The sequence below is a fragment of the Mus caroli genome, chromosome 7 (genome assembly GCF_900094665.2).
Source record: "Mus caroli chromosome 7, CAROLI_EIJ_v1.1, whole genome shotgun sequence".
NCBI lineage: Eukaryota > Metazoa > Chordata > Mammalia > Rodentia > Muridae > Mus > Mus caroli.
The window spans coordinates 28,376,963-28,393,516 of NC_034576.1; the positions used below are offsets into that span (position 1 = coordinate 28,376,963).

The 16,554-nt window shown below is 51.7% G+C and overlaps 2 protein-coding genes across 2 annotated transcripts; both read right to left on the bottom strand.

The window, feature by feature from the left end:
• Positions 1–321: 321 nt before the first annotated feature.
• On the bottom strand, positions 322–3,996 carry Fam98c (family with sequence similarity 98 member C). The gene is made up of 8 exons (XM_021167914.2): positions 3,914–3,996; positions 3,669–3,814; positions 3,459–3,593; positions 2,936–3,141; positions 2,421–2,498; positions 2,224–2,340; positions 1,116–1,283; positions 322–648 (listed from the first exon to the last, which is right to left on the bottom strand). The coding sequence occupies exons 1-8, from the start codon at positions 3,952–3,954 to the stop codon at positions 505–507; spliced, it is 1,035 nt and encodes a 344-aa protein (XP_021023573.1). The 5' UTR covers positions 3,955–3,996; the 3' UTR covers positions 322–504.
• A 2,634-nt stretch (positions 3,997–6,630) lies between these two features.
• On the bottom strand, positions 6,631–15,945 carry Spred3 (sprouty related EVH1 domain containing 3). The gene is made up of 5 exons (XM_029479878.1): positions 15,765–15,945; positions 14,548–14,716; positions 14,379–14,455; positions 10,662–10,796; positions 6,631–9,968 (listed from the first exon to the last, which is right to left on the bottom strand). The coding sequence occupies exons 1-5, from the start codon at positions 15,939–15,941 to the stop codon at positions 9,300–9,302; spliced, it is 1,227 nt and encodes a 408-aa protein (XP_029335738.1). The 5' UTR covers positions 15,942–15,945; the 3' UTR covers positions 6,631–9,299.
• Positions 15,946–16,554: the final 609 nt, after the last annotated feature.

The window sequence follows — 16,554 nt, forward strand, 5'->3', positions numbered from 1 at the left end:
GTGGGGGTGGGGCTCCTGACCGCGAGACTTGTCACACAGACATGTTCTGAACCCCGCTCCCTTCTGCTTTATTTCTCTCTGGCGCTTTGGTCCTCTAACAATCGAGAGATTCACTATTTATCTTGTTAAATGTCTGCCCCTCCTTGCCAGGAACCACTCCCCAAAGGCAGAGATGTTTATCTCTATTATCCAGCTGTGCCTAGATAGACTACCTGGCAGAGTTGGTACCAGGGAGCAAATATAAAGTCCGCTGCTTCAATGTGTCTTTTCCCACCAACCCCTACACCCCTTACCTGGTCCCTAACAGAAACAAGATCCTAAAGTCATCAAAAGAATTAAATTTATTTTTCAGACAACACGGTTCATAGTGTTGAGTGGTGGCTGGGGGTAGGGCATTTAGGGCCTCTAGAACAGGGAAGGCCTCGGATAACCCTCAGTGCCTCCGGAAGGAGTGCCAGCAGCAGCAGCGCCTGGCAGAATCTGCAACCGTCCCTCAAAGGCCCTTTACTTCTTCTTCTTTCTGCGGCCCCAGCGCTGTTGGCCAGCCTTCCCCCTTCCTCCATCTTCTCGCCGGCTCTTCCAAGTAGGCATGGGAGCCTCCAGCTCACTGGGGCGCCCCCCACGGTCTGGCACATCACCCATAAGCACCTAAGAGTTGATAAGACTTGAGTTTCAATAGGAGGTAAAGAGAGCTGGGGGTGCTCGTGTCCCCCAGCATCCTACCACTTGGGAAATGGAGGAAGAGTTTCTACCTAGCCTTTGGCTACATAATGAGTTAGAGGCTAGCCTGGGCTACCTAAGACTCTATATCTCAAGGGGGCGGGGTGTGACGGTGGTACATACTTTTAATCTTGGCACTCAGGAGGCAGAGGCAGGAGGATCTCTGAGTTAAGAGGCCACCCTGGTCTACAGAGTTCCAGGACAGTAAAGGCTACACAGGGAAGCCCTGTCTCAGAAAAAAAATCTTTCTAGCTGACATGCAGAGTGGGTAGCATGAATTCAGTTGAGTCCAGAGGCCAGGAACCAAGGAGAACACTGGACCGGGGGAACCCCCAAAAGGCCAATCTAAAGGCGGCCAAGGATGCCCAGACTCTCCCCACCCCAGGTGTGCCCACCTTGTTGATTGCACAACTGGTCCCTCGTCGGGCAGCCACACTGGTAGCTGGGACCAGGCGGGAAAGGTCAGCTCGGGCAGCCAGAACATGTGCGATAGAGACATCAGATTCCGGAGTCAGAAGCCCTCGGATTGGGAACAGCACCGCCTTCATGACCTCTCCGTGGGCCTAGAGCAGGAGAAGGGCATACAGGGATAAGATGCCCAAGAGCTCATCCCTACTCAGGGCCTCTGTGTGCTTTGGAGGGAGGGGGTGCTTCTCCAAGGTGCATGTGCTGTGGTGGTGAACTGGATGCGAGTTACCCTGGAGTCTCAGCACTAGGGAAGAGGGGGATCAGGAGGGGCTGTCAAGATCAGCCTCAGCTACCTCGCGAGTTAAAGCAGAAACAAAATCTCAGAAGTGGTTGACAGTGTGAGAGCTAGAGCCTGGCTGACAATCACGGGGTACCACCATCGAAGGGAGTCCTGCAAGTCCTATTATGTTATGATGTCATGGGATGGGATATTGGCCAGCACCTGTCCAAGCCTACATGTTTCAGCCTCCAAAACCATAAGCCAAAAGGAACTTGTTCTTCCTGAAAAAGCTCTGGGTTTCTGGTATTTTTTTTGTCATGGCTACACAAAACCAGTTTTAAAAAAAAAAATAGCCAAACCGTCTATTTTGTTACATACGATAAACAGTTCTGAGGACACGCCCAGCTGAGAGCTGGGCTTTCTAGAATGCCCTTGAGGCCCTGAGAGTCTAGAAGTGTCTTAAACCCTGTAAGATTCTAAAGTGTGGTTTGGAGAGATGGTTTGACATTAAGGGAACGTACTGCTCTTATAGGAGACCTGGGATCAGTTCCCTGTACCCACTTAGTGGCTCACAACCTTCTTATAGCTCCAGTTCCAAGGGATCAAACACCCCCTTCTGGCCTCTGTGGATACTGCACACACATGATGTGCACACACATATAGGCAAAACACATAAAATGAAAAGTGAAATCTTAAGATTCTAAAGTGGCCTGGGCCCCAGGATCCCCAAGAGTATATATTCTTCACCCTCGACCCCCTTCCCTGCAGCTGAGCTCCTCTGGCGGGCCTGCTTATTCTTGCTATGGTCCCCACACCTCTGCCCGGTCACCCCAGTGGAAAGCAGATGTTGTGAGGTCAAGGCGCTTCAGGAGGAGGCAGCGGCGGCAGCAGTACTGTTCTGTCAGGCTTTGGGAGAGAGACTCCAGGGCTTCCTGGAAGGAAAGGTCTTGGTCACACCCAGGGTCCCGTCTCTGGGTAGATACGGTTCACAGCCATCTGCACATGTTCTCACCCATCGGGATGCATCCAGTTGCGAGTTAAGGAGGGGCTTCATGGACTCTGGGGGCAGGGATGGCAGCAGCTCAGAGATCTGGTGGGAGAATCATTGGAAGCCAATGAGACACAAACAGGATGGACCTTCTCAGGGGCTCTAGTTTCCCTCAACCCTGTGAACCTGGGTCTCAGAAGTGTTAACGACTTTTGCCAACTTGACAATTGCTATGGGTCTGGGCCTGGGCTGTATAAGAGGTAGCTGAACAAGCTGGGAGGCATGCGCTAGTAAATGGTCGTCCTCCATGGCTGGCTTGAGACTTGAGTTCTTGCCTTAGTTTCCTTCAACGGTGGGCTGTAACTTGCAAAGGGAAACAAACGGTTTCCTCCCCTAAGATGGCTTTGGTCAGTGTTTTATCACAGCAAAAAGCAAATTAGAACGAATGGCCACTGTCGATGGGTCATCCTTTTTAGAGTTGGTTTTGAAAACAGGATCCTTTCCACAAGTAAGGTACCTCAGGAGGAGTCTCTCTGTACCTTGTCATGAAATTCCCGAAGTAGCTGGCTAGCCAGGGTTCCACGCAGGGGTCTGGGGAGCCCCAGGGCTTGAAGAGTTAGCGTCAGTTCCTGAACAACGCCATTCCCCTTCTTTGTCCCTTCTCCAAAGGATGGCACAGGGCTAGAATTCCGCTGGAGCCTTAGATGCAAGAGGCGGGCAGCCTGGAGCTCAGAGCAAAGAAACCCTAAAAACAGAAGTAGATCCCTGCCCAACCAGAACCTTGGCCCCTCCCCCAGAGTAAGCCTCACCCACCGACAATGGGGGATGTGGGTCCACTTCAGAACCACCCGACTGGCATTTAACTCAACGCATTAAAGTTTTCAGAGGCCTCTGTCAGAATTCTAGCCAAGCCTTAATTAACCCTAGCCTATCTACCTGCGGCCTTCAAGCTAACCGCAAAGCTTTGGCCACACCCACGGGAGCTCAGTCTGAGCGTCAGAGCCCGCCCCATTCAGAGGCCCCGCCCACCACCACGACCCGGGGCCTTCCAAGCTCGCTCACGCAGCAGGCGCAGGCCGCCGCCGGGCTCCCGCAGCACGGTGGCGCAGTCTCCGCCGCAGAGCGCGCGATCCGGGCAGTGCAACGCCCGCAGCAAGCCGGCCAACTGCCGCAGGAACTCTTCCTCTGTGTCCGGGCCTGCGGGAGGAAGAAGCCATCAGGGAGCAGCGGGTTCCGCGGCTCTACCCGCCGTCCACCCAGCTTCTCACGCACCGTGGCCGGCGCCCAGCACTGCGGTGCCCTCCTCTCGCCGCTCCAGAGCTCCCAGAGCCGTCAGCTCGGCCGCCAGCCGCGCGCACAGCGCCCTGAAGTCTGCACACGCGGGACCCCGAGACGCCCCCTCCGGGAGGGCATCGTACCTGCGGCGGGGCACGCATCAGTGCGAGTCCCTCTGCGTCCGCGTCCCCAGGCGAGTGCGCCCTTCCCGTACCCCCAGGCCACACCACCGAATCCTTTACCCCAGTGTCAGAAGGTCACCCGCTACCGTAGCCCCATCCATGGCAACTTCGTTTGCGGACCCGGTGCGCGCGCCCCCTTCCGCCTGGGAAAGGCTCCGCCCCCTCCTCCCTCCGCCTCCTCCTTCCTCCGCCTCCTCTCTCCCGCCGCTATCCAACCATATTCTCGTGCGAAGGCGCTTCGGCGCTCCTATTGGCTTGGTCGCGCGCCACGCGCACCCTTCAGGTAACTTGTCCAGTGTAAATTTTATAGCTTGAGGTTTGGATCTACGAGGTCGCAGGAGGCTTGAGTGTCCCTACTGTCCGACACTCAAAAAAAAAAAAAAAAAAAAAAAGCAAAAAGCAACTTATTTAACTTTTATACTTTTGGAGGCAGGGTCTCGATATATACATATATGTAGCTCAGGCTGGCTTCTTAGTCCTGCTTCCTCCTTCTGTTTGCTGGTTGACAGGCGTGTGACACGCCCAGCTGCCCTTTGTTCTTAATGCACCCCAGACCGAAAGTCCCATCCGATTTGTTTTTCTTCCACTTTAGGATTGAATATCAGCACATCGTCACATCCACTCTCCCACCTCAGCCAGACCCTCCTTCCACCTCACAGTGGGTCCAGTGTTAGCCATCCTCTCTGCCCCTGTAGGCCTTCGAAAGAAAAAGCAGATGCCATTGAGAAACTCCATCCTAAGGGGGAGGCAAGCCGATGGGACTGGGGTTGACTCCATTTGCCAGCTAATGTTTCTGCCAAACTGGTTTTTTCCATTTATGCGATTGGGATCCAAGGGCAATAAAGTATGTTTTATGTGTATGAATGTCGTGTGTGTGCGCGCATGTGTGCGTGTGTGTGTGTGTGTGTGTGTGTGTGTGTGTACACGCGTGCATGCGCGCGTGCCTTGTACCCACAGAAGTCAGAAGGCTTACAATCTCCTGCAACTGGACTACCGGGTGGTTGTGAAGTATTGTGTGGGTGCTGGGAACCAAACCCAAGTCTTCTGCGAGAACAAGTGCTCCTAACCACTGAGCCATCTCTCCAGCCATTAACATATTAAATGGAATCTGGCCTCACTAAGACCCTCCTATCTTAGCCCCCCAAGATCTGGGACTACAGGTTTGTGTCACACCCAATGTTTCAAGTACTCATTCTTTTTTTTTCTTTTTAAAGATTTATTTATTGTATGTAAGTACACTCTAGCTGTCTTCAGACACACCAGAAGAGGGCGTCAGATCTCACTATGGATGGTTGTGAGCCACCATATGGTTGCTGGGATTTGAACTCAGGACCTTCAGAAGAGCAGTTGGTGCTCTTAACTGCTGAGCCATCTCACCAGCCCCCTCAAGCACTCAGTCTTAAAAAAGTGTCTGTGAGGATTATGGTCCATATGTTAAGGTGCATCCTCAGTTAATAACAAGCAGAGCCAGGCGTGGTAGCGCATGACTTTGATCCCAGCACTCGGGAGGCAGAGGCAGGCGGATTTCTGAGTTCAAGGCCAGCCTGGTCTACAGAGTGAGTTCCAGGACAGCCAGGGCTACACAGAGAAACCCTGTCCAAAAACAAACAAAAATCCAACAAGTCGGGGAACTGGACTTGCTGCTCTCTCAAAAGCTGGCTCCCAGCACTGACCTCTGGGGGGTTCATAAGCACCCGAGGATACGCCATGCTCTTTGGCCTCTTTGGGCATCCCTGCAAACACACATGTACATAAATACAAAATAATAAATGTTTCAAAACCAGATCTGGTGACTTAGACATGTGTTCTCGTAGGAAGATCACCACAAGTTCCCATGTATGTGGCCCACAAGCACCTGAAACTCCAGCTCACATGCATGGAACCACATATAATTTTAAAACATTCAAAACCAAACCAAACCAAACCAAACCCTTGGGCTAATGACCTTTACTCCTTCTTTGGTGTTGGGCCTTACCGTAAGCTCTTACCCATGCTAAGCATGTGTCCCACCACTGAGCAACATTCTCAGCCTTCTGCCAAACTCCATGTGTAAATCTAGGAGCTCTGGTTGGAGAGAGAGCTAAGCATCTGGGTTCGGTTCCCAGCAACCACATGGCTCAGTTCTAGGGGACCTGATACCAAGAGGAGCCAGGTGATGCATACACATACCTATGGGCAAGCAAGCACATTTCTTTTCGATATATGGAGTCTTTCCAAACATCCATTAACCTCCCTCTTCCCTCTCACAGACACTACCTGCAGCTCCAAAGGGACAACCCCAGGAGTCTTCCTCACACAGCGATAGCCTTTGAAAATACAAACCAATACTTGGGAGCCTTCCTATGGTCCCATCTCACTCATTGGGGTAACAAAATGTCACTCAAAGCCTCTCCACCCTCCCCTCCCAGGATCCACCTTGCTTAACTCCATTCCATTGGGGTAACAAAATGTCACTCAAAGCCTCTCCACCCTCCCCTCCCAGGATCCACCTTGCTTAAATCCATTTCCAACTTACCAGCCCAATTCCTACTTTAATGGCTGGTGCTGGTTGGCCCCTGCGCATACCCACAGAACCCCCTCCCCTCCCGTTGTTCACTGTGTCAGTCACAATGGGGCTTGACACATTAGGGGCTTATTAAATGTACTTGACTGGACATATAAACCAGCCAGATGACCAGCTCGGGACTGAAGCATGTAGAGGGACAAGAAGTAAAGACAAGCCCTTCGGGTAAACAAGGGGACAGGGCGCACCAACACGAATAAAGACCAGGCTGAGACACAGTCACAGACATTTCTTGGAGCAGATCTCAAGTCCCTTCCCTCCCCCAATGACAAGGCTGGGTCTTTGGCCCCCATCCTCCCTCCACATCAGCCTGCCCTGACACTAACAAGGTCACAGACTGGCTTGGAATCAAGATCAGGAAGATAAATGTTGGCGTACCTCCCCCAAGGTCTGGGGGGCAAGCAGCTGGAAAATTGGGCTGGAGCTCTAGGATCTGAGGTCTTCCTGGCTCCCAGGGTTCAGTCCTCCATGCACCCCAGATATGGGGGCAATGAAAGGTAATCATGGATCAGAGGTGGGTATCGACAAGGAACAGGGCAGGGGGACCTGGGAGAGGGGGTACTGGAGATGGGGGACTAGGGAACCTTCCCCAAGTCCCCACTGCTTAATCCGAAGATCTCACAGCACCATACAGCACTCTGGTCCCCCTCCCCACCCCTTCCCAAAACGAGGTAGGTTAAGAATGGAGCTTCCCCCGCTTACCATGGAAGGGGGGGAGACCGAGGCACAAAGAGAGGATGGGGACCCAGGCTGCCCCAGCCCCCAGTCCCTCTGCCCTCAGCTCTGGTGGGTCTGACATTGATGAGAGCTGGGCAGAATGGGGATGGGAGGGACACCCTCTTTCCCCATTTTCTCTCACCCATCCCAGGATCTGCTTGGGGGGAGCTGAATCACAGGTTCCGGATACAATAAATAGTTAATAATTTAAAGGGAGTGACACAAATATTCATCCCTCGAATCCCCACAAGGCCACCCAAGTCTGGGTAATGAAGAATGATTCAAGTGTACATTCCCAGGTACTTAGGGCCAGATGTAGGTCCTAAGCCCATGAACCATCAAGACTTTGGCTCTGAAACCTTAGTTCTCCTATCCAGGACACCTGATCCTAGTGTCTCTATGTAGGGAAAAGAGGCTGTGGCACCTCTCTTCTCCGTGGGGAAGTACTACAAAACAATACTGAGCTTCTCAGAGCAACCCCCAACTGAGATGGTAGAGGTTCACAGGGGAGGGACCTGAATGTACTAGGGGTTATAGTGTGGGAAATCTGCAAGGTGGGGGTGGGGCTTCTGGGGATCAGTTGCTGGCCCCGGAATTACAGGTGTGCAAAGGGTAGGCCTTCTGCTGTCTCTGCTTGATCCCTGTAGCTGCCTGCCTCTGCTGAGCTGACAGCGTACAATCTTCCATGGCAAAGCCAGGCCCTAGAGAGGGGAAAGGGAAGCTGCTAGGTGATCCCGGATTCCAGGAATCTGAATTTACACTGGCTTAAGTACCCTGCCCTAGGATAAAGGGGGTGGGGGTGGGAGTCTGGGCATTGCTAGGGCATTTCAGTTTTATGGGCCTCTGGATGGCAGGACATGGGAGACAGGGAAATCAGGTAGTGAGGAAATAGGGGCTTCATTAGTCTACAAGTACTTTGAATTCAAGAACACCTGAAGCCTAAAGGTGCTGAAAGACTGGGGCATCTTGTTGCTGAATGTCTCTGGTCTGAAGGGATCAAGGTGTCGGGCCAAAACCAATCCCAAGATTGTGAGGGCTTGATTCCTGCACCCAGGGCCCAATGACATCTTGGGGTCTTAGATCCAGGGCTCATAAAGCACTTTGGATTTGCTCTAGGGCTGAGAGTCAAGGAATGAAGGACCTGGGTTACCATAACCACTGAATCTTCTAAGTTCCAGGCTTCCACCCAACGTGGTGGAAGGGGAGTGTAGGAAGCCGATGTTTCCAGAATATTTCAAACTTCAGGCCTAAGGGAAACTGGAAGGTTAGCTAATCTCTACAAACCAGTGTGTTGGGCCCAAAGTGCAGGTGGCCTTCAGGCAGACATTTAAGGATACCAGGCATCTCAGAGCCCATCCATAAGACTCAAATTCTCATGGCTGGCTTGAGGAGTAGGTGTTTGGTCCCTGGCTCCTCCCGAGCATCTTGGTATCTGCTATCTGGACCTTGCTGAGCTCTGAAAAGGGCCTCCCAAGTAATTTTGGTCTGAAAATACCTAATATGTGAGGATATCTAAGGAGTTAATACATTTTAAATCTGGGGTGCTAGGGAACTTGCGGGTCACTTGCACACGAACTGATGGCAATGTCTGTGGACTCTCGGGAGTGGAGTCCAGGCCAGTATCTGGTGATTCCAAACCATCCTGGGGCTATAAGAGCATCTAGATGTGAAGATACCAGGTCTCAGGTGAAAATTCAGGGACCATTTTCTGGTGATTCTGGGTCCTCTGGTCTCAAGGTCTAAGTCATTTGATAATAGTGTCAAGTTTTAGTAACTCTTGACTAGTTTGGGGGCCGTAATATGAGTGTTTACAATGTCAAGTATGACCTGAAGTCTGGGTTGGGCATTTAGACAGAGTCAGGGTCCAAGATGTGAGTTCCTGGGCCCCTTGAGATGCAATGTTTGAAAATATTCTAAGTCTTCTCAGTGGGGAAAAGGTATGGAGAATCCAGAATTCAGGACTTCAGGTGGGCAGACACCCTGATGAACCAGGGTCTGGGTATCTCAGTCCTCAGTTTGGGGTCCAGGTACCAGATCTGGGATCTCTCAAATCCATTCAAGTTCCAGATACACCTAAGTTTGGGTTTTAGGTTCATATGCTGTTCAGGGTCCTGGACCTTCAATTTTTGGGTCTTCAGACCGATTTCCAAACCAGCCCAACAATCCTCACCGTGCAGCCTCCTCATGGCGACCCCCACAGCCCGCACAGCCACAACGTGCTGCAACCCAGTGACAGGCGCGCAGGGGCGCATAACAACAGAGACAGGGCACTGCCAGAGACAGAGCAGCCAGAGCAGCCCAGCGCGCAGCAGGGCGTGGGTGGCCTGGCTCACAAGCACACGGGTCCGAGAAGTCACCCTCGGCGTCTGACAGGCAGTGGTACAGCAAGCTCTCGGCACACCACAAGCAGCTGAGCCGGCGCACTAGCAGGCGACCTGGGTCAGGGGCCTCTGCGCAGCGACCACCACGCCCATCTGCCCGGCGGCGGAAGAGTGCTCGGCAGTGCACACAACGTGCAGCCTCCTCAGCCTCTGGGGAGGCTTTGGCTGGAGCAGGGGTGGGGCCTGGGCCCGGGGGTGGACGAGCAGGAGGTGCTGGGGGTGCAGCCTCTGTGAGAGGGGCAGGGAGTGACACTGGAGGACCCAGGGCTGCACCCCTCAATGCACCAGTCTTGGCAAAGCGCACAACGCAGGTAGACAGGGCAAGAGGTGGAGGCGGTGGTCCAGATCGCCGGTAGTCCTCATAGCCGCGGCTGCCCCAGCCCTGGCTCCCTGCCCCAGCTAAAGACTCGGAAGGTTCAGGAATCCCAGGGAACGGTAGAAGCGGAGGGTAGCTCTGCAGAGCCAAGGGACAAGGAGGTCTGGTTAAGGAAATTTGCAACTTACTGAATACCCATAAGCTACCCAGGTTCGGAAGACCCAAAATCCCAGAATGAAAACAGAAGGCATCAGTCAGAAGGGACTGTGTTCCCTTGAACTCTCTTGGGCTCGGGGTTCCTCATGCCCGCAGAAACAGAACAAGGTAGGCAGCAAACACACACCTTAAGGGCCTTGTGGCTTAAGATTTCCCAGTTGGGTCACACTCAACCCCAAGTCCCTCCTTCAGGATAAAGTAAACAGTCTTAAGAAGTCCTTCCATAGTACCAGCATCTTTTAACATACTAGAAAACCTATCCACGTCATCCCACAAGTCCCTGCATAAACTAGGCAGCCCTCAAATCTCCCAGAGAGCTAGAGACACTTGGAAGTTCCTACCAGCTCTCGGGAGTCCAGGAGTCTTTATTCACGACCCAGCGCCTCCAACACCTTCCCACTTGCTAGACAAGCAGTCTATTGCTGAGTTACAAACCTCAGCCCCAAACCCAGGCCCTTTCTATTCCACTACCACCTTCAGCTCAGTCAGGCTGGCCATTTCCCGGAAACTGTGTGCCTTATCACTTAGTGGGGCTCCAGCAGCAGACAGCTTAGGGAGCTGTCCAATTCTATTCAGGTTTACTGCTGAGGGGCGGGAGGGCAGAGGAGGTCGTACCTGAGCAGAGGAGCGGCGCCTTTGTGGGGGCGTGGCCGGTGGGAAGGCAGCTGCTGACTCCACTGTGGCAATGGGAGCTGTGGGAGGAGTCTCCTGGCGGCTGTGACTGGAGGAGGAGTCGCTGTCCACGTGGGACTGCGGGAGATTGGTGAGACCTCAGTGCAGGGGAGTTCCCCAACCAAAGAAAGATACCCTTACATAGAACAAGTGCTCTGCAGCCAAGAGGTCTGAGCTCAAACCTTTGCTCTGCCACTGACTGGTTGTGTGACAAGTGAGCTCACCTAAGAGCCCAAGTGTCTGCTCTTAAAATGGGAGTTATCATAGTATCTATTCTTAAGGATGTGAGGACACTGTCTCTTACAGCGCCCTCTACAGCTGAGCCACGATACAGTCTCTCGCTGGTGCTTCTCGGCAATAGCCGTCCCTATTGCTAGTGGATTGTGGGTAAACATCTACCATTTAGCCACTCCCCAGCCTTTTACTGGTGGATTCCACCATGTCAAACTCACCACCCTTGCTCACTTAGGCCAGGCCTCAAACTCAAGATCATCTTGCCTTCCCTCAGGAGCAGCTGGGATTATAGGTGTGTGCCACCCAGACCTCTGGATATGGGCACCGTTTTTACTAGACTCCTAATAGGACACCAAACTACCATACACTATACCTTCCTTCCCAGAAGCACGCTTCCTTGGCCCGCCAGAACCTTGCAGCTTCGTTTCCACTACAGCTCAAAAGGATAGTTTGCCTGCCTGGACACCTTTCCTCCACCCAGACCAGGCGTCATACTTTACTAGCTGAAACCCCACTTCCCGAGCCTCTGCTTCCTTTCCTGTAACCTCCTACCTCATCTGTTCACAGCCTCCAGTCTATATCCACTGACCACCACAGCATGCCAGAAGAGTCCCATACACAGGAACTGTGCGTGACTGCTGGAGGGCCACCTCCATCCCTCATGACCTTGAGACTCTCTCTGACCCAAGGAACTAGTTTTGTTGATCTCCGTATTCGCATAAACTCCCTAAATGCATCTGGATATTCTGCGCCTCATTTATTATCACTCAATTCAATGTACTTGGCCCATCTGCCTAACACTCACTATGTACTGGGCACTGTTTTAGGGACTGGAGGTGAAGCAAGGTACTAGCAAAAGATCCATGGCTTCTGGGAGCTGACATGCTAGCATAGAAAGGGCAGGAAACTAACAGGTAAGAAAACTGTCTTAGAGGGCTAGAGAGATGGCTCAGAGGTTAAGAGCGTGGAATGCTCTCCCAGAGGACCCAGGTTCAATCCCCAGCAACCACATGGCAGTTGCAGGTAATCCAACACCCTCATGCATACATGCACGTACATGAAAATAAAAATAAAGGCTGGGCGTGGTGGTGCACGCCTTTAATCCCAGCACTCGGAAGGCAGAGGCAGGTGGATTTCTGAGTTCGAGGCCAGCCTGGTCTACAAAGTGAGTTCCAGGACAGCCAGGACTATACAGAGAAACCCTGTCTCGAAAAACCAAAATAAATAAATAAATAAATAAATAAAATTATTAGTTTTTTTAAAAAAAGAAAGAAAACTGTCTTAGAAGGGGGAGGGGATTAGAACCAAATAAAGGACATTGGCAATTGTAACTGGGGAGTGGTGGTGACGTGCAACGGTTTCGTTTGTTCATTGAGACAGGGTTTTTCTATGTAGTCCTGAATGTAGACCAGGCTGGCCTCAAACCCACAGAAATCCTCCTGCCACCTGCTTCTTGCCTCCCAAGTGCTGAGATATAAAGGTGTGTGTCTACCTGGAGAAAATGTTTTATATATTCCAAGCTGGCTTCAAATTTGTAACATAGCCCAAGGATGACCTTGAATTTCGATCCTCCTGACTCTACCTCCCTAGTGCTGGGATTACAGATGCCAGCTGGGGAATCAAAACCAGGTCTCTGTGAATGCTAGGCAAGCATTTCACTAAGCAAGTCACATCCTGGCCTGAGAATGCGATCTTAAATAGGTGGCTCAGTGAAGCCACCAAGAAGACATTTGCATAAAACCCCAGAAGAAAAGATCAGGTCAGATCTGAAGATGTGTTCTGGACATAAGGGTCCCAGGACAGGAAAACACCAACCCTGTTGCAATGATAGTGAGGAGGAGTCTGGAGTGACAAGAAGGTGAGGGGTAGAGCAGCCCAGGCCCAGATAGATCCTATCCTATGTGCCACGGGAAGGGTCTGAATGGGGAAAGGCTATGATCAGACTCAGCCATTGATAATAGCCCCACTGTGTGTGTGTGTGTGTGTGTGTGTGTGTGTGTGTGTGTGTGTGTATGCGCGCGCGCGCACACACACACACACACGCACGCGAGCGTCTGCAAAGCACTCATAAACATATATAAAAAAGTTTTGTTTTTTTTTTTGAAAAAGAAAGCAGAACCAATACTGTGACAGATTCTATGGGAAGCAGGAAAAAACAAGACTCAGCCCAGCGTGGTGATGTGCCTGTAACCTCACTCTTGGGAGACTGAGATAGAAGGATCATGGGATCCAGGCTAACTTCATCTCCTAACAAACCTATCAGTTTCTCATCGTCAGCCCCTCTCCTGCTTATCATCAGTTTCTCCACCAGAGCCACAGGATTCTACTGATGGTCAGCTGCCACCACACCCTCTCTTCACTCAGTGCCCTCTAACTCTACTGATGGTCAGCTACCACCACACCCTCTCTTCACTCAGTGCCCTCTAACTCTACTGATGGTCAGCTGCCACCACACCCTCTCTTCACTCAGTCAGTGCCCTCTAACTCTACTGATGGTCAGCTGCCACCACACCCTCTCTTCACTCAGTGCCCTCTAAGGCACCATCACTCAAGGTAAAGGAACGCGTCCTTGCAGGTGCATATAAGATTTAAGATCCCACACCATCTGTCCCTGGGTCACTTGACCTGGGCTGTGTAGTAAGGCCCTGCCCCCCCCCCCAAAAAAAAACCCAACAAATAAACAAATGAACAATGGAGTCAAAGATGACTCCAAATTTACAAGCCTGCTGCTTGAGCAATAAGTAGAAGATAAAATTATCAATTCATACAAGGGTGGTGGTGGCGCACGCCTTTAATCCCAGCGCTTGGCAGGTAGAGGGAAGTGGATCTCTGAATTCGAGGCCAGCCTGGTTCTACAGAGCAGGTTCCAGGACAGCCAGGGCCACACAGAGAAACTCTTCGTCTCGGAAAACCAAAACAAAAGGAATTAGCAATTCACTTGTCTGTGTGTTTATTTTAACATTTATTTCTTTTTATATTTTGTATTTTTCTCTAAAGCACCAAGAGAAAAGGAAGCTTGTTTTGCTTTCTTATTTATCCCTGGTGCCTAAAACACTGCCTGGTGTGTGTGCTTTGTAGCACTTGAACAAAATGTATGGATCATGACAAAACAGGAAGCCACACATGGTGACACACCAGGAATTCCAGCATTCAAGAGAACTGAAATCAAGATTATCATCAGATACATATTGAGCTTGAGGTTGGCCTGGGCTACATTAGACCCTATCTCAAAAGATAAGTTGATAGCTGGAGATACAAGAATAGGAAAGCTAGCACAACCATGGCTGAACTGGCATTATCCATATGGGCCTGATCTTGTGTCCCTAGCATGTGGCCTTCTGCAGACTACACAGCAAGTAATCAGGAATATTTATAGACTAGAACCAACCCTCTGCCCTCCCATGGGAGTGGGATCCCAAGACTCACCGTCAGAGGGCAGGGAGTCTCTGCAGTGTCCTGGGAAGGGGAGGAGGAGGAAGAGGAAGAGGAGGGAGTCAGCGAGCCTAGGGCAGGGAGAAAGGAAGAAGTGAGTCCCCAGACCCCAGATTCTCCCATTCTGTTCCCAAGCCTGGTTGTGTGTGCCTGGACCACTGACCTCGACTCAGTGCAGCCAGCGCAGCCAACAGGCTCTTCTGGAACTCATCTGCTTCTGCAGGACTCTGAAACGTCAGCCCAAACTTGCAGTCCCCCAAGCTCCAATGGTGGAAGATGGGATTCACTTTGTTGTAAACCAAACCTGGCCTCAGGGTACACTCCAAGGTGGTCTGAGGGATAGGAAGGGGCTAGGTCAGCTAACCCTCTGTACACTCCAGCATCCCAACACCACGTGTACCTAGACACTAATATGCCCTAATTTTAGGAGATGTATCTCTGATTCTACAATATTCCTTCAATCCTTTCATTTCTATGCCTATCTGATTTCTTCCTTTGATGTCCCAATAGGAACCTCAAATCTTATTAAATGTCAAAAAAAGAAAACAAACAAACAAAAACCCTAACCTGTTCTCATATGCTAACGATGCCTCTTTTGATTGAAGAAAAAGCATTATTTACACTTTACTGAACACATCAAATTATTACAACCAGTTCCTTTCTGGTGCCTCAATAATTCCTGGAAAACTTACCCAGAGATACCTTCTATACAGTCCACTGGATGCTGACCACCCCTTGTGTTCCCTCCATGTCCTTGTCTGACATCAACACTTCCTCTACACTGTTCCTGATGCCCTGCTCTGAAATGTATTCCTTCTCCAAGTTTTTTGCTTTAGATAAGTTCTCACTACCTAGCCCAGGCTGGCCTTACAATCCTATCCTCCTGCTACAACATCCCTAGTGACTTAGGACTGTCAACTACATTCAACACTTCTAAGCAGACCCCACAAACGCCTCCAGATACTTAGGGCAGACAAGGACCACTTGGTTGCCATCTCCTGGTGAGCATCTGTGAATAAGATGGAGCCAGAGGAGGATTCTGAACAGAAAGGGGACATGATGGGAGTTGGGTATGAGCTGGGTCATTGTGGAACGGACCAGGGTTAAAGGAGGTACACAAATGGGGCAGGAAGGCCATTACCAAAATAGCTGACTGAACAGCCAGAGTAACAGAGGACAGGAGCTTCCTAATCCTTCACCCCACCCCCAAAGCCCAGCTCCTAATTCACAAACCAGATTATTTATTCCAAACTCCATCCCACGGCCCACTTTGAGTCCCAGTGGCAGAGGGACAGTGTAACCTTTCCTTGCCACCCCCTCCCCAGCCCCAGCCCTCCTTCCCCAGGGCTCATCCCACTCCCACACCCCAGGGTGGCTCACTTTCTGGTCCCGAAGCCGCTCCCCGTGGATGACGTAGTGCCCCTGGCGGGCCCCCCCCTCGGGCCTGGCCCCTCGGACCCGACATACGCTCACCTGGCTGAGGCCCCCGCCCCCCACAGGCAGCCAGCCCCCACTGGAGTCATCTCGGGCCATCACCACGGCTCGGACCCGCACCATGTACCTGGAGGAGGTGGGGAGGACAGAAACAACACAGGCCGTGAACTCAAATCTTGTTCCCGGTTTGAGCATTCTCCCTAACCTTGCCCTCCTCTTTTACCCCTTCCCTCTGGATTTACCTCATCCTCAAGCCAATAGTACACCCACCCCTTGCCCACTTTCTTCTATCATGGCTTCTTTCTTCTTAGTGACATCTTGCCCACCATCCTTTTTCGTATCTACCTTTTCTTGCCATCCCCACCTCTTCAGCACCTTCCCTTATCTCCACCCCCCTAGCCTGGGTTTGCCACTTCCCCCTCCCCCTACAGCTCATCCCCCTCAACCCCAGTCTCCTTCCCTCTCATCACAAACCCATAGCCCCACCCATTGTCCCCTCTCACAGCTGGATTCCTGCGCATATATATTTTCTCTGGACTCATCAACTCAGCTTCAGTGCCCCCAACACTGCCTCCGCACCCTAGTCACCCAGGCCACTAACTGGGTGAGAAACCTGGCTTCTCTCCCCCCCCCCCCTTTCCCGGATTTATGAATGAGACCGGATGCAAAGCTCACTGAGTCACCCAGCAACCAGGAGATGGGCAGGGAGCAGAGAGAGAACCAGAAATGGCCAGAA

Bases quoted from the DNA above. Each gene is read 5' to 3' on its own strand.
- Fam98c (XM_021167914.2), bottom strand. From the start codon at position 3,954: ATGGATGGGGCTACGGTAGCGGGTGACCTTCTGACACTGGG. The intron at 2,499-2,935 runs GTACAGAGAGAC...TTCTCCCACCAG, and splicing joins TTCGGGAATTTCATGACAAG to ATCTCTGAGCTGCTGCCATC. The intron at 2,341-2,420 runs GTGAGAACATGT...CTTTCCTTCCAG, and splicing joins AACTGGATGCATCCCGATGG to GAAGCCCTGGAGTCTCTCTC.
- Spred3 (XM_029479878.1), bottom strand. From the start codon at position 15,941: ATGGTGCGGGTCCGAGCCGTGGTGATGGCCCGAGATGACTCCAGTGGG. The intron at 14,456-14,547 runs GTCAGTGGTCCA...TCCCTGCCCTAG, and splicing joins GCTGGCTGCACTGAGTCGAG to GCTCGCTGACTCCCTCCTCT. The intron at 10,797-14,378 runs GTGAGTCTTGGG...AATCTCCCGCAG, and splicing joins AGACTCCCTGCCCTCTGACG to TCCCACGTGGACAGCGACTC.